The sequence below is a fragment of the Takifugu rubripes genome, chromosome 16 (assembly GCF_901000725.2).
Source record: "Takifugu rubripes chromosome 16, fTakRub1.2, whole genome shotgun sequence".
NCBI classification, from domain to species: domain Eukaryota; kingdom Metazoa; phylum Chordata; class Actinopteri; order Tetraodontiformes; family Tetraodontidae; genus Takifugu; species Takifugu rubripes.
The window spans coordinates 9,567,877-9,595,533 of NC_042300.1; the positions used below are offsets into that span (position 1 = coordinate 9,567,877).

Below are 27,657 nucleotides of genomic sequence, written 5' to 3' on the forward strand. Positions count from 1 at the left end.
AAAAAAAAACCTTTCCCAATCTTGGGAGGGCGCCTTTCTGAAAAAGGGGGTCCTTTTCTTGGGTTTTGGACATTAGTGGGCAGAGACCAGAGGCAGAAAGGGCAATGTGAGACAATTAGGGACCCTTAAAGTTGTCCGTCTGGCTTTAATGGAAAAAGCACAAGAGAGGCAAAAAGAGAGCAAAGAGAGAGGGGGCCGCACTTGTCTCCACTCCCCCTCCCTGCAAATTGGATAGCAAGTCTAAATCATGTTGCATATCAGTGCTGTTGTGCTGTAATGTTGCTCAGGCAGAGCCCGGCGCAGAGCAGGCAGAGCTGTGGACCAGTAGTCAAAGCCAGGATTAGCCCAGCCTTCACAGAGCTGGAGACCCTCTCCCTGCAACGTCCCTCACCGCCACTGCGTGCCCTCCTCAACGACATGTACCCCGAAGAGAGCCGAGGGTCCGGAGGGGTAGCCAGCGTGGACTACCTGGAGGGGACGTACGACTACGCCGCCCCCACGGCTGCCACGACCCCGCTCTACAGCCACTCCAACTCGGGCTGCTACTCCCTGGACAGCCACGGACCACCGTCGGACGGCAGCCTGCATTCCCTGGGGAGCGGGCCGACCAGTCCTCTCGTGTTCGTGCCCTCCAGCCCCCGGCTCAGCCCCTTTATGCACCCACCCAGCCAGCACTATCTGGAAGCCACTTCGACGCCCGTCTACAGGTGAGAGAAACGCAGCTTCGCATCAGCGGAATGGAGGAAAAGCTTCAGTCCTGCTCTAAGGGAAAGGTTTTTTAACTTTAGAGAAAGGGGGCTTTTTTTCCCCTGGATTTTTACATCCGCAGTTTAACTCTTCACTAAGTTGTGCCAGACCAAATGTTTGTTCAGCTTATATTTGTTCACTGGTGATTAATTGATTGATTTTTATCGGAAAATGGCCCATTGGCGTTAAAACCTGGAAAGCAGCAACCTATAAGTAGCACAAATATATGTGTAAACATTCAAGCAGTCAGTTCTGTCCTCGCGAGACGCCTCCAAACAAACACAATTATATAACCTCAATGCTCCATTTAATCTTCTGCTTTATACAAAACACCGCCATTATCTGTATAGAGAGGATCAAGGTTTGCTGTGGTTTCCAGTTCCAGAGATTAAGGACTTTGTCGAGGGCCTTGAGAAAGGAACAATACGTAAGAACAACAGAAGCACATGAGGGCTTGTTTCCTGGAACAGGTGGAAAATTGTCCTCCGCTCATTCCATTTTCAGGATTAACGTCTCTGTGCAAAAGGTCTAATTAGTGATGTGTGGGGGGTTAATCGCAGCTTCCCCGACCCCATCAGAGACTTTTGACGGCAGCCGGGATGTTTAGTCTTCACACTTTTGTTTTGCTCACGTGCGGTCGAGCGAAATCGGAATTTTCTGAGATCTGCAGGTCCGCCATCGTGTCCAGTCAGGACTCCGTCTCCAGGGAGGACCAGTGCGGCACCAGTGACGGAGCGTTCGGCATGGGGGAAGCAGTGGTTGGAGCGGGATCTGCCGGCTTTGAGTTGGCCAAGGAGATGCGTTTCTGTGCCGTGTGCAGCGACTACGCCTCCGGATACCACTATGGTGTGTGGTCCTGCGAGGGCTGCAAGGCCTTCTTTAAGAGGAGCATCCAGGGTGGGTAACACATCTGCACCACATCAGCCGGTATTATTAAAAAAAACATTCATCAAGGACTTCCTGGAGTCGATCAGGCATGTTTTTATATTTATATTTACTGCATGTGGTTTTATTCATGCAGAAAGGGACAATAGGGAGTAGAATATACCAAGTTGAAAGAATTATGAATCATCGGCTCTCCGTTGCTTCTAAATTTGGATGTTTTTAGGGCCGTATATGTTCATCATTTATTTCTACTTTCTGATGAAACAAATATAACAAAGTAAAGAAGAAAATATTTAATTGAAAAGGTGAAACCGAGCCCTGCGGATCATATTTTTGAGTTTGTTTAGTTTTTTGTTGTTATTCTCATAAGTCGCGGCGTTCAAATTTCAGGTACACCTGCTCTCCGCAGACTAATCTCATTGCTTAGTCATGTTTGTGATGTCGGGGCGTATTGATGAAGTCTTGGAGGTCTGGTCATAAGGAAACCGGTAGTCTCCATGGCGATGACAAAGCCAAGACGGCACGTTCTAATTTCCTCTATCTCCTATCCATTTAAAATGGGAATGGAGTGTTCTTGGCTAATAAACAACTGACATCTGAACCAAATGCTGCAGCGAGGGTCTTGAAGTAATAGATTTCCTTCCATTTCAGGTCACAATGACTACATGTGCCCGGCAACCAATCAGTGCACGATAGACAGGAATCGGAGGAAGAGCTGCCAGGCCTGCCGGCTGAGGAAGTGTTACGAAGTCGGAATGATGAAGGGAGGTTGGTAGAGACCCTCCATTACCCCCGAAGAAGACGAACCAAAAAAATCTATATGATATAATGTCATTCAGTTGGATTCAATCATCTTTTTAAAAGTTTTTTTTTTAATGTACTTAACCTGTAATTAGGAGTTTCCAAAGGGAGCGTTGATAAATGAAACGAGCGTCAGCCGCAGCATTTAAACTATTTGACCTTGAGTTGGTTTCCTCTTCGGGAGTGGAGCTACGGTCATTTGTGACGTGCATGTGTGTTGTTTTCATACTTCTGGAATTCCACGATCTATTTAATCTGCACTCTTTAACCCCCCCCCCCCCAAGAATATTAAGAAAAACATGTGATGAGGGTGCGTTTGGTTATCCGCCGCCTCCCTACAGGTTATTTTCTATTGTGCTCTGTGCCCGAAGGTGTTCGCAAAGACCGTATCCGCGTAATACGACGTGACAAACGGACCCCCGGAACCGGAGGCAGAGAGAACAGCTCTAAGGATGTGCAGCACAAAACAGCGCCCCCTCAGGACAGGAGGAAACAGCACAGCAGCAGCGGTACTGGTGGTGCAGGAGGGAAGTCTGCAGTGCCTGGACTTGCTCCTGAGCAGGTACCGGATATTTTGGATCCAGTTCTGATTGTACGGAAGCCAAAATTAAAATTATAACTGATATCCTGGTAGCAAATGTGCTTATTGGGCTGAACTGCTGCTTCGCCAGATACTCTTTCAGCTTCAGGGGGCCGAGCCCCCGATGCTGTGCTCCCGCCAGAAGCTCAGTCGACCCTACACCGAAGTCACCATGATGACCTTGCTCACAAACATGGCCGACAAGGAGCTGGTCCACATGATCGCCTGGGCCAAGAAAATTCCAGGTACGTTTGACATGAAAGGAGGACGAAAAGGCAAGAGATTAAATTTAGACCTCAACATCTGGCTCACTCACAGAAGCCATGAAGTTTTGAGTTTATAATCCCTGATTTTAATTGCAGTGGACATAGGACAAAGGTCAAGGTCACCATAATCCAACATGATTGGGAATAAGGGAAGGGATTTTCTCTAAAGGTCAAAGGTCACAGTGCCTTCATGTGCACAAGCAGCAACGCTGGAATCCCAGGATTCCCTGAATGCCCCCCCAAGTGTAGTACAAATATCACTCAAGGACGCAATCATATTTTGAAGGTCATTGGTCACTGTAACCATAGGATTAGGAAATGTTTTGGAGAATAAACAGTTCTTTTTCTTCCAGGTCAAAGGTCAGTAACAGTGTGTTTTCAAATCACAAATGTGTTCATATTAAAAAAGAGAATTTTTTTTTTGAACATCACTGCCTGGTGGCTGAGGTAAAAAGATGGAAACACGCACGCACGCACACACACACACACACACACACATACACACACCCATTACAGGGATGGTAATTACAGTCATCACCTTTCGTCTGATTGTTTCCCCAATCTGCTGGCACCCCATAGAGCTCAGTGCAGGATAGGACACATTTACACACTCGGCCACGCAAGCAAAAGCTCTTAAGTGAATAAATCCTGACTTTGAGGAATTACGAGTGTGTGCGTCACTAAAAGCCCTGAGGTGCACGGTTTAATTGCCACGGGTACCAAAACCGAGAAGAGAGGGGGACAACGAGAATGAATTGGCTGTAATTACACACGAACGGGGGCAGCTGAGTGCGAGCAATGAGGCGCCTCATGAGAGCAGAGATTGCCGATGGGCTCTTTTGAGCTCATCTGCTCCCAGAAAATAAGAGCATCATCATTTAGACCCGTATTGGTGCTGAGCATCAATATACGTGTCCCCTCTTAAGTTTGGGTTATTTGGGATGTGTTTTTATGGTTTTAATGGCTGCGTTGCAATAAAAGTGTGTGATCACTGCTGAAACTTTCCTCCTAGGTTTTGTGCAACTGTCCCTCCACGATCAGGTGAAACTCCTAGAGAGCTCGTGGCTGGAGGTGCTGATGATCGGGCTCATCTGGAGGTCCATCCACTACCCGGGAAAGCTCATCTTTGCGCCAGACTTGATACTGGACAGGTACGGAGAGGAATTCGCTCATTTTGCACTCTCTTTCCTTCCTTCTCACCCTCACACGTATCCTCAGAGTGACACATCAGCATTGTAGATTTTCCATTTCACACCTTGCCAGCCATTGTGCTGTCTCCGACACGCCCGTCGTAAAGTGAAAGACTAATTACATGTTCCCTGTGGAGAGGAGAGCAGCCTCTTTCTATCCTGAAATACTCCCCCTGATCATTACGGTGCTGAACAGGCGCCCAGGACCGAAATTTAATCAAAGCCTCAAAGCATAGATAGACGGAAAAGGAGGAGTGGCGGAGGCAGGAGGGCTAAATGACCAACAGACATGCATGGAGACGCGAGACGTGTTTTTCCTGCTTTTCAGGGCACAGCCTGTTCTTCTGCTTCCTCCCCCATGATCAAAACAAACAAGCTCACCAGAGCCAGTATCTCTCTGAGAGAAAAGAGGTGGGGAAGGGGGGGGGGGGTACCAGGGAGACATGCAGACTGTCAGACAGAGAGCTTTTACCCTTCACTGTGTCTGATGGTCCCAATTTAAAGTGTATTAGAGTATTATCTCTGCTGCGTACACCCCCCCCCCCCCCCCCCCCCCACTGCCCTTGCCAATTGGACATGATGGCTAAAATACAGCAGCGAAGAAATTAAAGATTCCCTCTTAGCTTCAAAGTTGATCCTGCATCAACTGGACTCTTCAGTTTCACTGAAGTGTCCCGAGACAAAAACTGGACCCAACAAACCGAACACCAAGCTGGCAGGTAGGGTGCAAAACTCTGGGGTTTGAGTACTGGGAGCAACAGGCCAGATTGGCTGATGACTGGGAGGGTCACAGGTTTACTGGTTTGTCCTAATTATGGAGCAGACTGTGACACCTCTGGTTACTCTGGTCGCTTTACCTTTAAAGGACAATTCCAGACCCATTGTTAAATATTTGGTTATTATTAAACAATGCACTATATTCCATTTATATTCTCTCTCAGCTGTTTCAGAGTTATTTTGTCCCAAAACTACCACTGTGGCACATCGCTAAAACCCGAAGCGAAAGCACCCGTTTTTCTTCCTAGTCAGTTAATGGCATCAGCGGACTTCAATAAAATTTTCAGAAAATAGTGATGACGGGCCAAGTGGGCCAACAGATGACTGAATTATGGTGATGTTCCGGATCCCAGAGGGGCTTTTTCCTCTCTTCAGGAAGCAAATCACCCTACTGTGTTACGTAACCTTGTATTACTACTGTCTGTATGTGTACATATATATTCTATACTATGGGTGTAAGTCCCAATATGTGGGAACACGACCTGCTTGGTGGAGCTCTGCGATTTTGTTTGTACTTTGCAATTCACTGTATTTAAATTTGCCCATTCGCTCAGTAAAATGCTCTTAAAGAGGCAAATTCACGGGGAACATTACTGACAAAAATAAATTGTGTAATTCATCCGAAAATGACCGAGGAAGCCTGGCAACATTTACCAACTCACCCCTTTTAAATAAACCGCTGTCAGCTATTCAATTACCCTATTATGAACACATCTGTGTGTGGGCGCGCGCCTGTAGCCAGTGCAGCAGCCCCTGTTGTTGTGCAGGTTGCTGGTGCCGGACTTGTTGCTCCCAGAACAATGCAGCTCCTCTATGATCCGAGTGGTGCAAAAGCCACAAATCCGGCAGCCAGCGGTGGATTTGACGACATATCAGACTTCGCTTGATATGTACAAGTTACCTCGGATCTTTTCCCCGGCCAGATGCGCCCCAGTAATCCAAGTGCCTCTATCGGTGCTCCTCAACGTTCTCCCCTTTCATTTTCCGACAAATCAACACCATGAATTTTTTTTTTTTTTGTGATGACATATGTATTGATTATTAAAAAGAGGCCATTAAAAAAAACAGTTCTGGAATTCTCCTAAAGCCGATCCCATTTTCCCCAGGAATGAGGGCGACTGTGTCGAGGGAATGGCCGAGATATTCGACATGCTGCTCGCCACCACGTCTCGCTTCCGCATGCTGAAGCTCAAACCCGAGGAGTTTGTCTGCCTCAAAGCTATCATTCTGCTCAACTCTGGTAAGGAAACACACGCGTTTACAGCGTGGGCAGCTCCCTAGGAACCAATGAAGACCCCAGTTTAGTGTAAACAGAAACATTCCAGATCCGTTCTTTATTTCCTTCGATTTATTTGGAAGCACGTCTCCTTGTCCAAGGGTTCTGTTTCCCTCCCCAGAGTAAAATACTGAACACTGTCGGACTTCAACCACGGAACTGTAGCTCATTAAGCAGCGTTCCGGGGAGGCCTGCACCATCAATATCCCTGGTAGTTGTTCCCATGACAACATGGGGTGGTACAGACCCTGTGTTCTTCCCAGAAATTCCAATATTCTACACAGAAAACTGTCACACGAGCAGCAGAACACTGACAGAGCTGTTAACCTTCTGCTCCTGTCACATTTCTGCCGTTTTAGACGTTAAAACCAGTTTTAGGATGTTTTGAGTTTAGTCTGGATGAAAAGTTCTCTCCCACCTCTGTTGAGACGAGTTGGCCGTGTCCGTCTTCCACCAGGCGCCTTTTCTTTCTGCACCGGCTCAATGGAGCCCCTCCACGACAACGCGGCGGTGCAGAACATCCTCGACAACATCATGGATGCTCTCATACATCACATCGGCCAGTCGGGGTTCTCGGCCCAGCAGCAGTCCCGGCGGCAGGCCCAGCTGCTCCTCCTGCTCTCCCACATCAGACACACGAGGTGAAACTTTGGTTTATTACAGCGTATAAACAACTTCAGCCGTTGGGCTTATCGACCTTGAGGGATTGCCGACTTCCTCTCCACCGTTTCTGCAGCAACAAAGGCATGGAGCATCTGTACAGCATGAAGTGTAAGAACCGAGTGCCGCTTTACGACCTGCTGCTGGAGATGCTGGACGCCCACCGCGTCCAGCGCCCGGAGAGGCCGGCCGAGGTCTGGTGCCAGGCTGATGGTAAAAACGGCGGCGGTGACGGCGTTTGGAGCGCTTCTGTAGCTGGCTGCAGCTCGGGTCCCCAATCCAGCCACAACAGCCCCAGCAGGACCCCCACCGGTCCGGGAGTGCTGCATTACGGAGGCTCTCGCTCCGACTGCACCCACATTTTATGAGAGAAACCCGGAGGAAGCAACAGCTGAAGGTCAAACACCATCTGTGCATGTGTGTTGGTGGGTGTGTGTGGGTGGGTGTGTGTAGTCCAGAACGAAAGGAGAAACACAAGAATACCTGTTGCATTTCACTTAATTCTTTGAGGTAATTATTTATAAATGCAGTAATCTAGTTCTGTTTAAAGTCGCTCTTTCATGTCGCATCCCTGGTTTCCAGTGAGCTCCCCCACTCTTTCCTGAGGTGTTATGTCATTTGATGCCAAACATTGTGATCTACAATGACGTGCAGCTAATTTTCTCTTCACATTTGCTTCAACCAAAGTGCACTTCCTTTTCAGATTTAAGGGGCCGTCTGGCATTTTTACTCTCATACTAAGGTGATTTCAGACGATGATGAAACGGATTAAACTTTAAACGGTTGCGTATTTTTTGTGACTTTTTTTTTGTGACTTTAGAAATCCCAGCAGACATGCTCATCTTAAAATTAATTCGGTGTGGGTGTGTGTGTGTGGGAAGGTGGGGGGGGGTGGAGGAATCAGGGAGGCTTGAACTGATTTACTGAAAAAAATCACATCTCAATCACATCGCATAGATGCCACAGTTACTGTTTGTTCTTTCATTCAGCATAGTTAAGCTTCATTAACGTACCAAAAAAAATAGAACTGCTTCATTTTTTCTGTCAAATGTTTCCATGGCGACTCTTTTCAACAGCTTGAAAGAAGTTTTTTTTAGGCGAAAACCAAACCACAGAAAAGCTAATTTTTTTGAAGATTTAAGCAAATATTCTTCTAAATAAATGCAAATAGAAATGCCTGTTTAAATGCACTACAAACATGCAGCTATAATATTCTGTCCTTAAATCCAGTCTTTGTCTTGTTTGAAAGCTTTCCATAAAGCCGATTAAGCCGTTTGAGCCATTAAATCCAGTCCAACCTGACCTCTCATTTGTTTACTGTGCATAAAATAAATGTAAAAAATGAACAACCAAACTAAACATTTCATGTTTTATTTTAACAAAAAAAGGAAATTCTTTGTGATGTTGTTAAGAAACTGTACATACATAAATAACAATTTTAAGATTTCTTTACAGGATCTGTTATGACAATGCTGTGATGTGACTTCACCAAAGACTCGTTACAAAGCTCGCTAATTCCCGTCAAGGCCACCTACCAGAACGCTACCAGTGATTGTGGTGCTTTTTTAAAAGCAGAATTTCACATGCAGGCTGAAAAAAGGCAAATAAAAAAATAACTAGCTGTATTCAAAGGCATTTCGACAAAATATACACATCATCGGAGGCTCCTGAACGAGCGTTCAGCCCACTTCCGGTTAGCTCCTTTTGATTAAATACTGAAATTCAAGCGAAACACAACCTTACAAGGACTTCAGGGGGGGAGAAGTTGGCCATCTTTGCCAGACGGCTTCAGTGCGGTACCGTCGGCGGTGCTCGTGTCAGTGCTTCGGCTTTTATCGCTAACGTGTGAGGGCCAGACTCAGGTGACACTTCCAACTCCCTGACGTCTGTGCTGGTTCATCCTTCAAGTGTGAGCAGCTTCTCTGATTACAGGAACGTCTCAAACTCACGGCAGCGCTTCAGGTTCAGTAATTATAACTTAATAAATGACTAAACACTTAAATAAATAGCAGCAGCACTGGGTTCCATGGACAAAAAGCACGTTGGCCTTTGGTATATAAAGAGTGCTTTTTGTTTTTGTTGATTTTCATAGGTGGATTTCAGAAACCTTAAAAAACAGGATACATATTTAAGTTAAAACGGGATGGGGGGTCTCCAGATGAAGGTCCATTGGTTCTGGAGTCGGGGATTTAAAGGGTTGAGAGTGTGTGTGATGGTAGAGAAAAACATCATTCGTATAGCAGTCTCTTGATTTAGGGCACAAGGTGTCAAGGAAACATTCACCGGAGTCAGTGGAGTCCTTGGAAAAGCTGTGGACAGATTTTTGGCTCCCTCTCATATGGGTGGAGGTCCGTTCATGTAGCGCAGCATGGGATGGAAGGAGCGGGCAAAGTTGTTGGCGTAATGGCAGCTGTAGTCCTCCTCCGTCATGGGCACCATGCAGGCCAGGCCAATGAGGAGCAGGAGGAGGAGCTGGATGAAAAAAGCAGCCCTGAGCACGCGGAACAGGAAGGACGGAGCCTTCGTGGGGGACGACAGGACGACATCCGGAGAGTCAGAACGGGAGAAAGCGCAGCCAGCGGCGCCTGGCGATCTGCTCTGGCTGCAGGAGGACACAGACACGAGTTCAACACAGGAGAAAACAGCTGCCGGTTTTGTGCTTCCAGCAGACCTAACAAAGTCTAAAAAACAATACCTCTTAGAGATCAATCGCGTTGGTCAGCAACAGTGTTTTATCATTAAATGATGATAAATCAGCGGTTCTGGATCGAATATTTTCTAGCTGCAGTAACAGGTTTGCAAATACTCTGACACTACACACAGGAAATGAAAAGTACTGCAAAAGTGCATGAAATGGACCCAGTGAGAGGGATTTGGCACACGTGTACATTTGACCTACACACTAAGAAACACCACGAGCTTTGTGACGGGGCGGACCGCGTCTCTCCAGGATTTGGGAAACGCTCCGGCTTCAGTGCCGAGTGTGCGAGAGTTCAATGTCACGTCTCAGTCCAAACACACACGGCAGAAATGCCAAAATGCTTTTCTGGAGACGTCCACAGACGGAGCCAAGAGTCAAGGGGAGGAACACTGTGTTCTCACTGCAGCTCGTCCTCATTAAGGTTGAAGGAGGGTCGAACACGCCGACGCTCCTTCGGCACAGTTTTATTTAGTGCTGCGTGTGGTGCATCACACGTCTCTTAAGGGAACTCGTTACACGAATCTATAGGTGCCACACGTTTCTGCTACAGATAGTTTAGAACTCGAACATTCGCTGTTAGAAACAAGAGACGTGAGGGAGTTCTGGAAATGGAAAAGTGGGAGTTTAGACAGAAGGGGAAAGAAGTAGGAGTTATTCGTTCATATCCTGCTTTCAACCATGAGGCTAACGAAACAGGAAAGAAACGTGACAAAGAAAAACAGTCTGAAGGAAGCTGAGCGTGCACTGAGCTTCAGCTGACACCACCTGGTGGACGACGGGGGGTTGGAATCATTTCATGAAGACAGAAACAGCGTAGGGAGGAGACATTGTTTTTTATACCGCACTGAAAAGCAGCACAAAGAGAAGCAGTGGATCAAACATTTAAAAGAGACGGGCAGCCGCCTGAGGCAGGGAGCTGCCCGCTCGTTTAAGAGTTGGTAACACGGCCTCTGGAAACAGGGACGATCATGGAAAGCAGCTTCGAAACCAATCACAGAGGCTACAATTCAACTAAAACCACAATTATAATTAAGGAGTCAAGCACAACTCAACACATTCTAAAATCTAGACTGGTTCCATCATGATCCCTTGTTTCTAGAGTCCAGGAGAGGTACCTGTGGCGTGGGACGCTCTCGGGGTGTCCTGGGTGGGCCTGACTACTTTTGCCTCGGGGCTGTACCACGAAATGAGGAGGGAGGGGTAAAAGAAAGGAAAGAATGTTTCAGTCAAGGGCAAATAAAGACAAAGCTTCAGATGAGAGAAAAACAAATGACATAAGGAGCCATAACATTGCTTGAGAGCAAATTGTCAACAGCTAAAGAGCAACATGATCAATGACTGATCATCAGGACCAAGAAATCTGGCTTCTCGAAACTAGATCCTAAGCCTCAAAACAGAATTACAAAGTTAAACGTTTAGCTGCTTGGATGCAAAAGCTAACACATGAATTAACCGCCGCGTCCTTTTGAGATGAAAAGCCAGGATTTCTTGTATGTTTTTGGCAGATTGATGTGATGTGGATGGCAAAAAAGAAAACCATCTCAAAATGGGAGGTATGATGGGCGCAACACAGTTTGGATGTACAAGTTAGCAGAGCGATTGAAAAAAAACCAAAACATGTATCACTAAGAATAATAAAACGAGACTTTTATGTGGAGAGGATGCCCCCTGCAGGCGGTGATGTTAAAAACATTACCAATTGTTTGCGACTGCGCCCGGTCACCTCTGACATCGGACTGGTTGAGTGGCAGATTTCTGCTTTGCCTCTAGGCCATAAGCACTCCTGGGGAATAAACAGAAGTATCATTTAGCTTAAACGTGACCGTGAAGGCAGGACTGTCAATGCGTTGTCATTTCCTGACCTGTTGTCTGTCCACGGCCTCCAGTCTCGTCTCCAAACCCTGAAGGTCCGAGGTGACTTGCTTCAGGAGCAGCTTCAGTCGGTTCATGATCACGTGCACCTTCTCCTGGGCCTCCAGACACTCGCTGCCCTGAGCCCGACCCTGTCCTGACCTCTGGGTCTGCGGCAGCGGAGCCAGAGGACTCGTGGTGACCAGCAGCTGAGCTGAAAGCTCCTGCAGGGACGAGACCTTCTGCTGGGACTCCAGCAGCTCGTGCTTGACTTGCTGTGAGAGCATTAGAGGGACAGAAACAGCACAAACTCAAGACTTCATGAACGAATAAACACAGACGCGTGGTGAGATGACACACACTCGTCGGCATACCGTTAAAGTCTTGTGATGAGCTTGTAATGTCTCACGGTCCAGTCCTGGAGCGATGGGCACCACTTCATTTCTCCTGCGGTCTATGTTCTCCAGCCACAGCAGCAGACCGTGGCTCATCTCATGGAACTCCTGCGTGCGGATGTGGAAAAATAGGACATATGACCGTCTGCAGAAGCAGAAATAATGCTAGAAAGTGTGCGTGTGTGTGTTTTAGTACCTGACATTGCATCAGCACGCCTTGCAATTCTTCCCTCCAGTCCTCCAGAGAAGCACCGAGACGATTCCAGGATGCGTTCATCTCTTTCAGACCCTCCCGCAGCTCCCACGCCTCCTCAGATTCATGCTCTGTTTGGAGGAAGTCCGCACTTCTGAGATTGATTGATAAGACCTCTGACTTGTGGGCGTCCATCCCCTTCAGCAGCTCCTGCGGGAAGTAACCAAAGAGGGAGGCTCAAAGCGCCATCTAGCGGTCAGGACATGTAGGACAGGAAGTGAACACGGCGCGATACACACAAGGTGACTGAAAGGACAAAGTTGTAAGCAAACAGAAAAGATAAACGAACAAAATATGTAGTAAAAAAGTATAGCGGTATAGGAAAAAGTGTAGAAGAAGTCAAAATGAAACAAATGAGGAGACAAGAAATGGTTTTCTAGACTGGATATAAAGGTCAAACTGGCAACCTTGAGCTTTTTGATCCTCTGCTGTATGGTGTGTATGTCAGCACTGTGGACGAGCCCTCGCAGCTGACCGAGCTCAGCCTCGGACCGCCCCAGCCAAGCCCTCATGTTCTGCAGATCTGAGCTCAGCTGCTGCAGATCCTGCTTGTGCCTGTGTGTCTCGCTGAGGGACTGAGCCTGGATCAGCTCCCAGCGTTCGATCACACCTGGAGGGACACGACAGCATCAGGTGACATGGTCAAGGACATGTACAGAACATCTGAATACAGGGGGAAGTGAAAAGTCCTGACCCGATCCTTGGGCATCCGTGCCGTTGAGGTTGGTGAGACCCGGAAGGTCATCCTCGTCCTCCGTTAGCTCTCCCTCTGCTCTTTTCACTGCGTCTATGCTACCTCGACATTCCCCCATCAGACGCATCTGGGCAAATGAGTTCAGTGAGAGAAAAACTTTTAGTAACGTGCATTTGCAGACACCAAGTATTTAGTTTTGCCTTTAATGAGGTCTATAGAGGACTCACATATCCCATGTATGTAGAATCCATGTCTGGACTGGAGCTGCTGGCTAAGGCTTCTCTCTGCTGAAGGTGCTGCCGGCCTGCATTCAGAGCCTGATCCAGCTGCCTCAGACTGGCCTCCAGTTGTCCAGGCTCACCTATAGAAGTCAGGGGACCATGAGGAAAAAGCAAATATCCAGCGCTAAAAATATACGTTGGCATGCTGTTGGTGCCGACTGATGCAGGGATGGCATGCATTCACCAAAAAACACTGGTCAAATCAAAGAAACGTAGAAGTGATTTTAACATGTAAATGTAGATATTAGCTGTGAAATATGTGACGATACTGCAATGGCTGATGTCTACTCTTCTTGATGGAACAGCATGCTGTGATATCATCTTTCCATACGTTGTAATGGATAATGGGACATGCAGCCTGGATGATCTCTGCTCGTGTAGTATTAAAAAGAGGGTTTTAGTCTCAGGTTATGGCATGCTCTCCATGCTCATGCTGCCACACCAGCGCCTGCTGTTTCCTACCAGAGGATGATTTCAGTGTGTTCTCGGTCAGTTTTATATAGGCCTCTGGGCTCTCTGGAATAACTACGTCTGAGAAGAGAAAGAAAATACACTCTACTTTTATCTGGAATACCCACCCATATGTGCGGACTTTTATCCTGTTAGTATGGAGGAGCCCCCCCTATTTATATTGTTTGACAGCTTTCTCAGTTAAATATTATCCACTATTTTATTTTTCAGAGAAGAAACTAAACACATCACTGGAGGCTGTGCTGGACTAATGTCTGTTGTTTCAGCCGATTTCCCATAAACTTCCTTCTAGGGAACGCTAGGCAAGGATAGGCTGTGTGTGAATGTGGCTTGTTACACATGATACAGTCCTTTCTAAAACTGTCCCAAAAGACAATCAAAATTAATATCAATTACACCCACAAGCAATCTGCAACTATCCATCCTATGTACTGACCTGACAGCACAGCAGCAGCCGTCCTCAAATACTCATCCTCCTCCTCCTCCTGCTCTTTACTCCTCTCCCTCAGTCCTCGTCCTCCAGGACTGTCCAGACCTCTGCTCAGGTCGTAGTCATGGTCCCACTCTAATGGGATGGAATCTAAGCTGGCTGGAGTGTCGCGTCCTGCGAGGTCCATGCAGGTGAAGGTGGTGGTGCTGGAAGCTGGACGACTGGACGGCTGGGGGGAAGAGGGGTTGCCCCACTGGAGCTCAGAGAGCTCTGCTCCCACCTCCATATCCAGCTCTCTGTCGGAGCCATCAAGCTCATCGTCGGCCAGCTGGAAGAGAGAAAGGACGAATACATCATTTTGCCTTTGAGAGTTGAGACTAAGTGGAGCTGGGGTGGGGTAACGTGAGGTGAATGTAAGCGTGTAGTTTGTCCTTTAGCAGCTGTGGTCATTAAATTATGCACGGCATTTGTTTTCAGCGCGTCGCAGGTGGTGAAGGAGGGCAGCTGTCGTACAAATGTTGCCGTGTGTTCAGACAGAGTCAAATGTCCTTATCTCGCTGCGACACCTAAAGCCATTGACGCTTTTACTTACAGGCAGTCGTCTGAGTTTCTTGTAGTATCTGTCGACACGGCCAAAGACTTCCTGGCAGTACCTCTGCAGCTCCTCCAGCTCCTCCTCAATAACAGCTGCGTCGAGAGGTTCGCTCTTTTCAATCAGGCCTTCGCCCTGTCTCAGCGCCAACTCAATCTTTGCTGTGTTCAGAACGATTTCCTGCTGGAAAGCCTGAGAAGGAAAAGAACAAATGGCATCTAGCGACAATTCAAACTGCAACTCAGTCCGCTGGTATTTATGAACATTCATTTAAATAACACCTGACCTATTCCCAGTTAGCAAAACTCAAAATATGAGAACATTAGAAGTTTTAAAAGCATAAATCTTTCGGTTTTTTTTAAATATTAGTTTTGAATTTGAATTTTATTTTTGAATGCTAACTGACTATGGAATGTATCTCGTGTTACAATGTATAGATGGTAATAGCTATAAATTCACAGCAGATTTTGATCTCTATATAATAAAAACTTGTTTATTACCAATAAATACTTGACTAATGACTAATAATAGTGACTAGGAGACCATCCAATCTGTGTATAAATATCTTCTGCATTGCTCCAAATAAATAGTGAGATCCTGCCTGAGTGATGACACAAACATCTTTACACATAGATTCTCCAAAAACCTAGATTTTACTCTATCATATTTATAGAGAGTGTTATTACAGCACAGCTGTACAAACACCAGCGTTTGTTCACTTCTGCTCACTTATTTTTAGAATTTTCACTCAAAGCTGTGGCAGTCTCACCCTGAGCTGTTTTATCTTTGCCTGTACGTCACACTCGGAGAAGTGCTCTATGTTGGTCAGCTGCAGGTCCATCTCAGTCAGCCACACCAGAATACTGTCTCGCGCCGTCTCAAACTCTTCTCTCTGGCTGATGAAGTGCTGCAGGAACAAAATGAGACTGCTTAAACATCATTTACACGCTAATAGACAATGCAGCAGGATATTGAACACGGGGAGGTGAACGCAGTTCTTTCATCGGACTCGGCAGCGCCACTCAGCAACCCAAGCATATGAAATGTGATGGTACCCTTAGCCTGCGCAGGATGGCGGTCACCCTCTTCTGCAGGTTGTCCCATCTCCTGTTCCCATTATGCACCATGTCCTTGAGTCGGCAGGAGGAGTCAGTGCGGTTCTCCCGGGCCAGACGGCGGTACTGTTTATTGATGAGCTCCAGCTGGGTCAGACATTCTTGTACCTGACGCTGAAAGGCCTGCAATACAAAACAGAGGAATTTAGATCTTAAAGAAAACCTTCAAACTAAAACTTGTCCCTAAATCCAAATCATTACAACTACTTCCAGCTCTGCACCTACAAAAGAATTCGAATCATATAATAATCGAATAATAAATTAGTAGATGTTAAAGAATGGAAATTGGAAAAAAGCAAACACACGTTTGAAAGAAAGTATCTACGGACTCAGCTAGAAATATCAGCGATCTCAATGCCCCGATTGACGCCACACTATCAGATAGCAGGAATGTGCACGTGCATGTTGACGGACTGTAGCAGCTGAACACACCACTGCACCACTGCAGACGGATAGAAGCAACGCGACACTATTTACTCTTTTTCCTACTGCGTGCGTCTCTGTCCACAGTCTCATTTTCCCATTAGAAGCGCCAAATAAAAGCTCACACACATTAAAATGTGCAAACTGATAATAACAAATTGGACACCTCAAACTTTTTGAGCTCTTCTTTTGCGACAGTATAGAGGACTCCAGATGAGTTGGGCAGAGCTGCTTTTCTTTCTGACGTCTTCAGCCAATCTTCGAACCTCCAATAGTCATCCAGAAACTTCTGCCACAACCTCCACGTCTCTTCGATCCTTAAGCAGAAAAACAGCGCAGTTGCAGAATGTAGCTGGTATGTGTGCATTGGTGCGATCCCATTTAGAAAAGTTAAGTCTCTCATCAACAATAATTAGCTAATAACTTGATAGCGAATGTTACTTGAGATCTTAGAAAACAAACTAGAAACAATCATTTTGTGCTTATGTAGATGAACCAAGTGCTCACTTGAGCCGCCTCTCCATGGACATGGCACAGATATTCCTCCAGCGTCTCTCCAGCCCTCGGGTAGACTGTTGGATGGAATCGCATCCAGTCTCAGTGGAGCAGGCGTCACAGTCGTGCAGCAGGACTTCACACAGGTTCAAGACCGATGCCACCCCTGTGCTGTGTTTCTCGATGTCCCTCTGCACCACCTGCAAGCGGGGAAGAACAACATGGGATGAATATAAAAACAAAAGTGTGGTCTTTATACGTTGCAGCTCTGGGGGAAAGCAGAGGTGCTGTGGTGTCTGAATATAAGCTAGCTTTAAAAAGAAGCGGATGATTCCCTCCTGATGTTCAGCATCACTTCTTGTCCAGCAGCTGAATCATACGGCTGAGTTATTATTAGTATTGGCAGGGAAGAAGTGTTGGCCGATTGACCGTGTCTTTAGGTGCTTGTTAAATCGAGCGTGGATGTTTTAGATGACCATATTTATGTGGAACCTCGGACTGTCCTGTGTGTGGTTCCATTTACCTGCTGCTGGTTGAGTTTCTTCTCGATTTCCTTCTCCTCACAGGTGTCGTAGACTATCGGTCTGGACAGCTCCATCTCTATGTGAGACAGCCAGGAACGCAGGCTGCTCATCTTCTTTTCCAACTGCTGAACAGCCACGAGGGTCTCCCTCAACTTCTTCACCCTGATGGAAGATTTATGAGTTGGCATGTCGTTACCATGGCAACATAACCTAACAGTAGTAAAGAGCGTCACCACCCCCCCCACCATTGTATGTGATACACCTGAATTTAGAGGAATAATGCAGAGGAGGAAAAAACATTTAAATAAAAAGAGAAATCTATTTGAGGTGTTTGTTAGAATCTTCACTGTGGATGACAATACAGGATGTTGTCTGTCATGAGTTAAAAAGAGCAGCAGAAGAAGTCTGTGAATGATTATTATATGAGGTCCAAGCAAACGTTTTCAGAGGGAAGTGAGATGACCTGACTTGACCCCAGACATCATCTGGAAACTACCTCAAATCTGAAATCATCTCCAACATTCCAACGCTGCAATAAATGTTGCCACTATAAGCTTCAACCAAATTACAGTGTTAGCAACCATTCGTCTACTCATATCACACCAGTCACTTTAAAAGCACAAAAGATACATGTATAACTCTACTTGATGAACAATTCAAGAAAAATAGTGTTGGTGGCTAAAGACATAATGTATTTCTACACACTGTTAAATCAGAACTGCACATAGATACAAACTGGCAAAATAAGAATGATGTTTTCATATTATATTAATAAAGATGAAGTTCATTAAAGCTATAAACACCACAACAATCAATAATGAATAAATAATAAATTAATAAATTCCAAAGTTCGTCCTGCCTGTTGACATCGCAGTCACATTCCGGCAGGTCCTGATCATTCTGGCAACCTGCCATATCATCCGATAATAAATCCAAAACCATGTGGTACAGAATTCCCAAAGACCACGTTAACGTCGGGAAGTGTTACACCGTCGATCCAAACACTCTCCTGTCTGGTCTGGGGGTGGCACAACTGTGACTTATCAACTGTTGGTCTCCAAGGTTAAAAAAAGAGAACCTCAAACAGACGTGTGTGTGTGTGTGTGTGTGTGTGTGTGTGTGTGTGTGTGTGAGAGGGAGAGAGAGAGAGAGAGAGAGAGAAAAGGGAGTGAGAAACAAGAGCAAGGGGGGGGGGGGGGGGGGGAGCACCCTGGAGTGACAAGTGCTGCTGTTTCCAAAAACAGACTTACAGTCAGAGGCATGTGCTGCAGAGCTGGACTGAATCAGGGCGCCACACACAAACACACAATGGATGAAGGATCCAAGTGCAACTTTGCTGATTCGACATGTTTTTAGGGAAATAAGGAAAGTCCTCATAACAACATCCCCCAAAAAAACAGTGGATCCAAAAAAAAAAGCTTTTAAGGGAAGCTTAAGAGTAACTTTAAGAGTTCCCTGCTGCAAGAGCGCAGCTGTTATTTTAGCAGTTGGGTCCCGAAGATAAACGGCCAGAAAATATACTGCAAAGCATTCTGAAACACTGAGCAGCTGAATAGCTGCTACTAAAGAGTAGCAAGTAAAAAAGAAGACACAAAGGAGGAATGAGGAATGTGATTTTTTTTTTTTTTTTTGCTTGCATTGCAGCTCCACTGACTGAATCTTCTACAGGCGCAATTAAAGTTGGGAATTCTAGCAGCACTGCAGGGAGATGAATTGGCCAATGTGAGAGTCAGGAAGCAGTAATAAATCCTGAGCCGGGTCCTGGCGGGTAAACGAACCTCAGTGATGGTCTCTACCGTTTGAAGCCTACATATTTATCTGCTGAGAACATTTCGGCACGCTCACCTGGCCGCGATGAGGTCCAAAAGGTGTTGCCAGCGCTCGCTGACTTTGTTGAGCTTTTGCTGGATCTCGGCAGCTTTGCTCTCTTGGCTGGCCCTCGCCAGACGCTCCCCCATCGCCTGCAGCTGCTGCTTGTTTTCCTGCGCCACGTTGATCTCCTCCTGGTAGTCCTGGGAGAAAGACACCAAAGAGGGTGATCCCATGCAAAATGGCCAAACGTATCAGGAAGGATTTTAATTTGAGGAACTTTGCGTCTGCGTTCTCACCTTGCGCAGCTTTTCCATCATCTCCTCAATGCTTATGTCTCCATTTTGTGAGACCTTGCTCTCCATCTGGGTGAGCCACTCACACAGCTCCTTGTTCTTCTCATTAAACACGGCCCATTCGTTCAGCTTTTCGCTCACCTGTTGCCTGCGTAAGGACAGCTGGTGGGCAGAAAGTGGGGGAGATCACTCAGATATTAAGAAAAATGGCATCGGCATCATTTCTGCGTGACAGCCATGTGTAGCGTTGGAATCTACCTGGTGGCAGACCTCTCCCCACTGACACTGTAGCAGCTGGAGTCGCTCTTGCAAGACTGTGATGTCATCTGTGCTGACTGTGCCCTCCAAGGAGTCTCTCAGGAGGAACAAGGAAGCAAGGTCATCAGTCCAGCCAGCCGCGCTGCCCTCCAGCTCCTGTATCAAAGGAAGGACAGCAAATGATGATCTGAGGAGCCTGGTAAAGAGCCCGAGTCCTAACCACCAACATCAGCCACATCAGAGTCACATGGCTGAAGACCAACGGACGCGGCTGCACCTTCTGCAACGCCAGTGAATAATACCAACACAAATAACAAGAAAAACAACATATATTCAGCACAAATAGCCCAGCAACAATAACCTTGCATCTCCTCTTCCTCTGTCATGGTGGGTCTTCGTTGCAGAGTAGTCATTTGTGGAGCGCTCATTACGCAAGACGCACAAAAGGAAGCAGGCACATATGTACACCCCCACAGCCAAGAGGGATGCTCTCTCACTCCCTCTCTCTTATGCGCATGTCTGCACTTGCTGTGTCTCCCCACCCCCCACTCCTCAGATGATGCTACTCTCACCCTCTTTTCCCTGAAAAGGATGCGTCATGCATGAAATATGGCTGCACATGGAGGCAGACGTCATCACTTTTTTCCTATGTATTTTACACTTTGTCAGAAATCTACCAAGCAGGAGCATTTTATTCATTCTTAATTAAAATAGAATATTTTTTTTGGGGGAAAAAAGGGGTTTTAATATAAAAAAGAAGATTTGTGGAAAAAAAGCAGACCCGAGGAAGCCGCCAGTGTGTGTTTATCCTGATAGACAGGCTAAAGGTAACTGATGTATGTGACACATTGTCTGTGTAATAATGTGGGTGAGAAGCAGAGAATGTCTCAACAGGACAAATGGTTCAAAATAGCTGATATGTTCCAGTGTATAAGTGTAACAGAGTGCCCTCACCTTGCATCTGATCTGCTCTAAGTGCAACTCTTCATGGTTGTCAGGCAGCGGCACCGAAAGCTTCATCTTGAAGACCTTGAGCTTCTCCATTGAAGTGTTTATGCCTTTCTCACACCGCTCCCAGTTCTACACACACATGGAGATTTAAATCAACAAGCATAAGGCCAATGCAGATCTTTTACTAATCAGGACCTTTGGATGAAGGGTGTCTGTACAGCCACATAAATTTATCTTCACCAGAAAGAGAGGAAAGTTTTGCCCAGAGGGGCAGAGATTAAGTCTATTTTTAGAGTCTCTGTAGTTGTCCAATGAAGGATAAAACAGGGTTATATTTGGTAAGGAATGCTAGGGGATATATTTAAAGAAAGTAATGATAAAATAAAAGTTAAGGGGAGGCTAACATAAATAGAAGTGCCTTCAATGTGAAAACTGAAGGTAGAGAATAAGACAGAGAACGAAGAGCAAAAACTTTCAGTGTTAAAATAGGGACATTATTAGAACTTGTTTGGTTCTATGACAAGATTTTCAATTCCTACACAAGGAATTGAAACTATCTTCACGTTGCCCTGCAAAATAACCCAATGAAACCCTTTTATGAGTCACTCAGAAGTAGCCCAGTTATGACTCTGTCCTTGGTTTGATCCTCAAGCAGGCAGGATATCTTCAAAGATAGACAGTAGACTGAAGTTGTGAGAAGTACACACCAAATTAGATCTGATGACTTAGCCTGGCAAACTCTTGATAAGTCAAAAAAAAAAAAGCCTTTGGGAATTAATCAAATGACCTCTGGTCATGATTTTTGCTCATCGATGTGATATATACATATGTATTAAAATAACCAGACCTTGATTAGGCCCTGCAGCTCTCTCCTTTGCTGGTCCAGGCGGTGGTGGGCGTGTCTCCACCTTTCCTGAATCTCCATCAGCTCTGCCTGCAGGCTGGACTCAGACACAGCGTCAGCCGACAGCAACAGGCTCATGCCAGCCTCCACTGTCAGAATGTAGCTTCCCTGCTGCCTGTGGAGGACTCGCTCTCTCTGCTGCAGGAAGAGAAACGAGGGGAACGCACAGAGGGGGGAAAAGTTAACTACAGGAGACTAAGGTGGGAGAAAAGATGAGAGTTTATTAGAGGAACATTTCAATCTAGCGTTTTAAAACCAAAACCCGCCGTGACAGGATCTACCTGAATCTCGTCTAATAGATTTCGGGCTTGTAGCAGGGCTACAGGCTCGCCGGGTTGATATACAGATGGATCACGTGACACTTCCTGAAGCCATCGTTGGAGCTTTTCCGTTGTCTCTTGGTAATTCTGCCACTGGCGAACAAGACTATCAATGATTCCCCTTCGCTGCTGAGCTCGCCTCACCACTCCCTGCCACTCGTTGCTTAGCAAGGCCAGTTTCACACTGAAATCATCTCTGTTGGAGGCAGTGAGAACAGCGTAAAGCTTCTCAGTATTTGTTCTGATTCTTAAATGGTCGTGTCTTTACCTGTCATCCACTGATCCTTGGTCCAATATATGATGGCCATCATTGATGATGGAATAGAGAATTTGCTGCCTGCTAAACATCTCTGCCTGGAATAGCTGTAAACAAACGTAGTTTTACCACATAACAGCGAGAGAAAGAGACTAATATGTGTATGTTTGTATTGACCTCTGACCTCATGATCTCTCTGCTGCTCCAGCAGACTCTGGTAGTTTCCTGAGATCTCAGCAGTCAACTTCTGCTCAGTCTGGGTCAAGAATTCCATCCAAGTCTCACATTTCTGGAGGAAGCTCTGCTGCTGGAGCACGACTGATTGCAGTTTACTATTGAAAGACAGTGCGAAGACATTTAGAACATATAAAAGATTAGTTTTAAGAGGTACTGCACGTGTTACCACCTAAAGTCATGGTAAAAAAAAAAACCATAAGTACCTGAACCTCTCATTGAGGTGAGCCGTGTGAGCAGCCCAGTTTCTGTTAAGGTTCTGCAGTCTTTTAACATCACTGTCACTGACTGGCAGCCTGTAAACCAGCTCGTTTATCCGTTCTAGGTCTGGAGACAGGCTGCTCAATTTCAGCAGATGAACCTGGTTTAATGTATTTAGATTTGTTTTCAGACAAACCATATTGTCAAGTTCAAAAACCACAGAATACCACTCTCTTACCCTCAACTTCTCCATTTTCTTCTGGACCAAAGCAACCTCAGATGAGCCAACTGGGTCAGACTGCTTCAGCACCTCCTCTGCCTCTTCAGCCTGACCAATCAGCACATTTAACTGCTTTCTGAAACCCTCGCAGGCCTGAGATTCAGACTACAGCCATTCAAACACAGTAAGAATAGAGAAAATTTATACAACATGAATCAGAAATAAATCACAAGACTGTACGGCGTAACAAGACTCTATATACTGTACTATTAATAATGCTTTCCTACCTGAAGTGTTTCCTGCTGCCGCTGAAGGGAGTGCTCCAGTTTTGCTAGGTGATAGGTGAGTGCCAGCAGGTCAGACTGGATGGCTGCTGAAGAAGAAGCATCAACAAGACACTTGAGCTGGTCCCCTAAAGTCTGTAGGTGTTGCAGTGACTGCTGTACTGAGGCCTGGCCCCCAAGGCATGCCTGCAACAGCAAAGTGAGAAGAGAGGCAAAGGTTGGAGAACACAACAGAAGCCACACAAGGAAAGACAACCCTTTAAATACCTACAACAAAGTCAGTTTATAATGAGAATTTCTTTTTATTTTGGCTTTATTCACTGGAGTGATAGAGGTGCATTCCTCAGTCCCTATGATCCGACCAAAGCAAAGTAATCCACTGACACCCCCAGACCCCTGCAGTGTAAATCACAAGCCTGTCTTTTCTATGGCGGTCTGCTTTTCAACAGACTTTTGTTACATTGTGGTGAGGATCCACATTCCTGGCGACAAAAGAAGAGGATGCCATTTATATTCGGCAGCTGAAAACAAGGCTTTTAAATTTGCGTGGTGGGCAAATGGTTTCAGGGCTAGAGGCCTTTAGTTTCCTTAGTTACTACTCATCTCAACTCACACTGCAGTCCTTCATCCAGGCGCTGCTCTCCTCCTCTGTGATCTCTCTTTCAGTAGCGCTCTTGAGGAGGCGATCGGCACATTCCTCCTGTCTACGAACTCCTGCGACACACTGGCTGTGCAACAACTTGTAGCGCTGCCACAAACCCTGAAGGTCTTTACCAATCTTCAGCTGCACTGAGATCTGCTCTAGTAGATGGTTCCACCTGTGGAGGAGAGACGTGGTGTGAAAGCTAGTGGGACCACAGCCGTGCCGGGCACAGCTTGAGTGATGGGTTTGAATTTGTACTATCCTCACTTGATGTTGACGTCATGGAGAGCTCTGTTGAGCGTTTCAGCCACAGATGGGTGACACTCTGTCAGTAACTGGTGTGTTACGGTACCAAACTTCCTCAAGCTGCTCTCTTGTTTATCCATCTCTTCCTGCAAACCCTAGAAATCCGAAAAATTCATTTTAGAATTGTTTTTTGTGGCATTTAATGCTATGAATAGCACTTTAAAAACAGCTTTTGTAATCCTCACCTCTAAACTCTCCACTTGTTGCTGGACAGCCTCCAGGGAACCGTTGAGGAGTCGCAGCCGAGAAACAGAGTATCTGCCCTCCATCAGGTATCCATTAATCTCCTCTGAAGCACGGCGGTATAACGTCCACTGCTCAAGCACCAATCGCAGGTTCCCCTTCTTCTGGATTATCTGAAGGGAAGAATAGGAGAACGCATGAGCAAATGTCTCAAAGACAACAGTAAAAAGTCAACAATAACTATCATTTTAGGGGATAAAAATGATTCACCATTTGGTCTAAGCGTGCCCATGACTGCTTAAGGCCTTTGAGAGTTTCCCTGACAACAGAGCAGGCTGAACCATTTTCTTTCTGGATGAGAGCATTTCCTCGTTCCTCTGCTTTCTCTAGATCCTTCTCCTTTTCCTTTACTAATTCCTCCAACTCCTGAAACATTATAATTTTTTGAAAACAATCTCAGAAACATATATCCTCACATGGTTTGTTGCTGACATGTCAGTGATGTAGGAGTGCATACGTGACAGTCTTTGAGTGCATTCTGCACCGATGCTACGTCCTCTATCCTGTTTCTCTTCTTTAGTTTCTCCTCCTGCAGTGTGAGCCAGGTTTTCAAGGCCTGAACTCCACTTTCATGCTCCATCCAACTTTCCAAGAGTCCCTCCAAATGCTGAATCTAAAATTAAACCGCAATGTAGAGACATAAGTGACAGCAAACCACAATTTAACAGAAGACCTCTATTCTTGACTTTGGAGGATCCTACGTCACCTTTTCGCCAATAAGCCCCTGAAGAATCTGCCAACGTCTGTTCATTGCTCCAAGTTTCTCAGCAAAATCTGTTTTGTCACTGCGCTTTCCTTCTACATCATGACTGCTCATCTGCAACACTGACTGGTTTACAAAGTCCACGGTTAACTGCTTACAGGTCAGATCTATGCGGAAACCCTGTAAAAGACACATAACAATGTCAAAAGTGTGATAAATAAGATGCATTAAGAGAAAGAGTAAAGGTGGCCAGCTGTTAATGATTTGTTTTTCAGAACACCACAACTGGCCAGTAAATTAACGTGTACATATGATCTATACCTTATACTTCTGCAAAAATTCTTGAACTTTCTCAGAGCCCAAAACAGCCTGGATTTTATCTTGGTCCCCCTCTATGATGTTCTCCATGAGAGAGATCCAACTCATCAGCTCTGTGATGGCATGTCGTGATGCCAGCTTCTCCATTTGCAACTAAAGTATGACAGCAGGAAGGTTTCAGTTAAAAACAACCAACGTGGAAAGTGATAAGCAGTTAAAAACAACTAACAATAAGCAATACTGCAGGGATATTGATATGGACACTTTATGTGTGTGGTGCTTTCACAAACCTGGTGAAGCTTTTCCTGTACAACAGGAATATGCGTCAACAACTCTGCCCACTGAGTGTCAATCTGGCCCATTGCTGACCTGAGGCCAGCTGTGTCGACCCGTTTCAGTCGCAGTAGCTGGTTGCCAGTGTTCAGCACAGATGAGCGCAAGGATGACTTGGCATCTACCTCTTTTGAAAACTCCTGCCACACAAATAGTTGTTTTGTAATTTGTAATATTGTATGTACCGGCATTTGTATTTCTGATTTTGCAACTAGACTAACCAGGAAGGCACACAGGTGATCTCTGACAGTCTCCAGCTCCTGAGGCACTGTTACTGACTGCGCTGTCCAGAACTCCAGTCGGTCGACTGCCGACTGCAACCAGTGGCTCAGTTCTGCAGACTCGTTCTGGTACCTTGACATTATAAAGAGGAGTAAATTATTTATTCTTCTGCCAACTTTTGATGATTATCTTCAGGCTGTATGCATGACGACTGCCAGGTCAGCCAATAGAAAATCATGGCGCTGACCTGCTCCAGTGTTTTAGCGTTGAATCGAGGCGATGCAGCTCCTTGTTGACTTTGGTGGTAGAGGACAGCCAGTGTTCACCCAGCTGAGTCAGCTGGTTCTCCAAGTCTACGCAGCCAACAGAGAGAAGAAGCCTCTTGCCTTCCTCCAGAACTTGGTACAACTGGGGCTGGTGCTCCATCAGACTAGTTTTCAAGTGCTAGTTCACAGATAGGGAATAAATTATTGCAAATTCTTGGGATTGTTGTTAAATATTGCGTTGCAAGAGCCGTCTTTCTTGCCTGGTAAAGACTGATTCTTTCAACGAGTCTTTCCTCTGTCTCCTCAACCAGGCCTACAGTTGGAATACTGCACTCCACGGCCTCTAACTGTCTGCACAGAGCCTGGTAGTTTTCCACGAGCCTGCTCCAAGACTGTGAAAGTGAATAACACAATACTTTTGTTATTTTTAAAACAATGGTTTAAGAAAAATAGTTAACATGAAAACTATGACAACTTAATCCACTGAAAGTAAAAAAGAAAAAGTCAACAAGACTGCAAGCATGTAATACACCAACATGACCACAATATCCTGTTTTTGTACCTCCTGTATGCCCTCCAGCTCCACCCCTCGTCTGTGGGCCTGTTTAAGAACACTTTGGGCCAAGGCCATTGTCTCCTCCAGGACCTGGCTCTCCCTCTGTGCTACCAGGCCGCACACTTTACTGTAAAAGGTCTGGGTGAGGATCATATGGCACTCTAGGCCCTGGAAAAACTCCTAAAGACAACATTAAAGAAAAAAAAACCCAAATCTGTTTAAAAAGCAAAGCTTTTGATGAAAACAAAGTCTTGATGCTACTGTGTTTCTCACTTTGTGTTTGTCCAGTAGCATCTGGACCTCTTTGACAGAAGTCACTGTCATTTTCTGGTCTGCAGCCATCTTGTCCTGAGCAGTGTCCACCAGGTTTGTGAGGTCATGAAGGGCAGCCTCATACTGAGCCTTGAGGGACAAGCCATGATTCAGACTGCTGCGTCTGGAGCCCACCATCAGCACCAGCTCCTCATACGCATCCTACAAATAAGCATCAACAGCAGAAGTTACGGTGCTAGAAATACACAGTAGAGAGCCCAAGAGATCAGAGTAGTAAACAATTGGTGTGATAATGTTACCTGGAGTTTAAGAAGTTCTTGGTTAGCGACATGGTCCGACTGGAGTCCATCTGCTCTGGTCTTCAGCTCTGCAACTCTTTGCTCAAACTCTTTCAGACTGTCCTCCACTTCTGATAATGTCTAGAAAATAATCACCAAAATGAAATCATGATACTTTTAATGCAATGACAATTTCAAATGCTTGAGCATTTATTTTATATCATACCTCTAATTGCTTTGAGGCCGGTCTGTCCACAGTCCCGGCCATTTTCTTCAGTAACTGGTGTTTATGTTCGCTCAGAGCTGCGAAGAGCACCCTCAGTTCATTCTGGAAAGCACAATATAAAATAGAGTCACAGATTTGCTAAGCAACAAA

The 27,657-nt window shown here is 45.9% G+C and overlaps 2 protein-coding genes across 14 annotated transcripts in view; one reads left to right on the forward strand and one right to left on the reverse strand.

Annotated features, from left to right (window-relative positions):
* On the forward strand, positions 1-8,536 carry esr1 (estrogen receptor 1). 2 transcript variants are annotated; one of them, XM_011612141.2, is made up of 9 exons: positions 1-707; positions 1,418-1,644; positions 2,284-2,400; positions 2,805-3,025; positions 3,105-3,258; positions 4,292-4,430; positions 6,353-6,486; positions 6,980-7,163; positions 7,259-8,536. In XM_011612141.2, the coding sequence occupies exons 1-9, from the start codon at positions 277-279 to the stop codon at positions 7,548-7,550; spliced, it is 1,899 nt and encodes a 632-aa protein (XP_011610443.1). In that variant the 5' UTR covers positions 1-276; the 3' UTR covers positions 7,551-8,536. The 2 variants fall into 2 exon arrangements, with proteins under 2 accessions (XP_011610443.1, XP_003971795.1); XM_003971746.3 differs by having other exon boundaries at positions 3-707; positions 2,805-2,995; positions 7,259-7,550.
* A 1-nt stretch (position 8,537) lies between these two features.
* syne1a (spectrin repeat containing, nuclear envelope 1a) overlaps positions 8,538-27,657 on the reverse strand; it is a 90,941-nt gene continuing 71,821 nt past the window's right edge. For 9 of the 12 annotated variants that reach the window (XM_029849479.1, XM_029849475.1, XM_029849476.1 and 6 more), the window contains 43 exons: positions 27,508-27,609; positions 27,303-27,422; positions 27,004-27,204; positions 26,737-26,910; positions 26,435-26,566; positions 26,156-26,352; positions 25,908-26,040; positions 25,644-25,826; positions 25,357-25,506; positions 25,039-25,215; positions 24,790-24,945; positions 24,543-24,698; positions 24,275-24,445; positions 24,051-24,184; positions 23,754-23,958; positions 23,144-23,326; positions 22,875-23,021; positions 22,642-22,796; positions 22,386-22,533; positions 22,214-22,308; positions 21,907-22,141; positions 21,569-21,763; positions 20,725-20,850; positions 19,771-19,926; positions 19,516-19,674; positions 19,253-19,419; positions 17,407-17,569; positions 16,896-17,083; positions 16,555-16,705; positions 15,906-16,088; positions 15,620-15,757; positions 14,851-15,042; positions 14,265-14,586; positions 13,820-13,888; positions 13,304-13,437; positions 13,077-13,203; positions 12,790-12,992; positions 12,326-12,532; positions 12,109-12,237; positions 11,746-12,009; positions 11,580-11,666; positions 10,999-11,057; positions 8,538-9,784 (listed from right to left, as the gene is read on the reverse strand). In XM_029849479.1, the coding sequence (XP_029705339.1) occupies positions 9,517-9,784; positions 10,999-11,057; positions 11,580-11,666; positions 11,746-12,009; positions 12,109-12,237; positions 12,326-12,532; positions 12,790-12,992; positions 13,077-13,203; positions 13,304-13,437; positions 13,820-13,888; positions 14,265-14,586; positions 14,851-15,042; positions 15,620-15,757; positions 15,906-16,088; positions 16,555-16,705; positions 16,896-17,083; positions 17,407-17,569; positions 19,253-19,419; positions 19,516-19,674; positions 19,771-19,926; positions 20,725-20,850; positions 21,569-21,763; positions 21,907-22,141; positions 22,214-22,308; positions 22,386-22,533; positions 22,642-22,796; positions 22,875-23,021; positions 23,144-23,326; positions 23,754-23,958; positions 24,051-24,184; positions 24,275-24,445; positions 24,543-24,698; positions 24,790-24,945; positions 25,039-25,215; positions 25,357-25,506; positions 25,644-25,826; positions 25,908-26,040; positions 26,156-26,352; positions 26,435-26,566; positions 26,737-26,910; positions 27,004-27,204; positions 27,303-27,422; positions 27,508-27,609 (7,041 nt within the window). In that variant the 3' untranslated portion in view covers positions 8,538-9,516. The remainder of the gene's footprint in view (positions 9,785-10,998; positions 11,058-11,579; positions 11,667-11,745; positions 12,010-12,108; positions 12,238-12,325; positions 12,533-12,789; positions 12,993-13,076; positions 13,204-13,303; positions 13,438-13,819; positions 13,889-14,264; positions 14,587-14,850; positions 15,043-15,619; positions 15,758-15,905; positions 16,089-16,554; positions 16,706-16,895; positions 17,084-17,406; positions 17,570-19,252; positions 19,420-19,515; positions 19,675-19,770; positions 19,927-20,724; positions 20,851-21,568; positions 21,764-21,906; positions 22,142-22,213; positions 22,309-22,385; positions 22,534-22,641; positions 22,797-22,874; positions 23,022-23,143; positions 23,327-23,753; positions 23,959-24,050; positions 24,185-24,274; positions 24,446-24,542; positions 24,699-24,789; positions 24,946-25,038; positions 25,216-25,356; positions 25,507-25,643; positions 25,827-25,907; positions 26,041-26,155; positions 26,353-26,434; positions 26,567-26,736; positions 26,911-27,003; positions 27,205-27,302; positions 27,423-27,507; positions 27,610-27,657) is intronic. The other 3 variants (XM_029849484.1, XM_029849480.1, XM_029849483.1) reach the window with 2 other exon arrangements.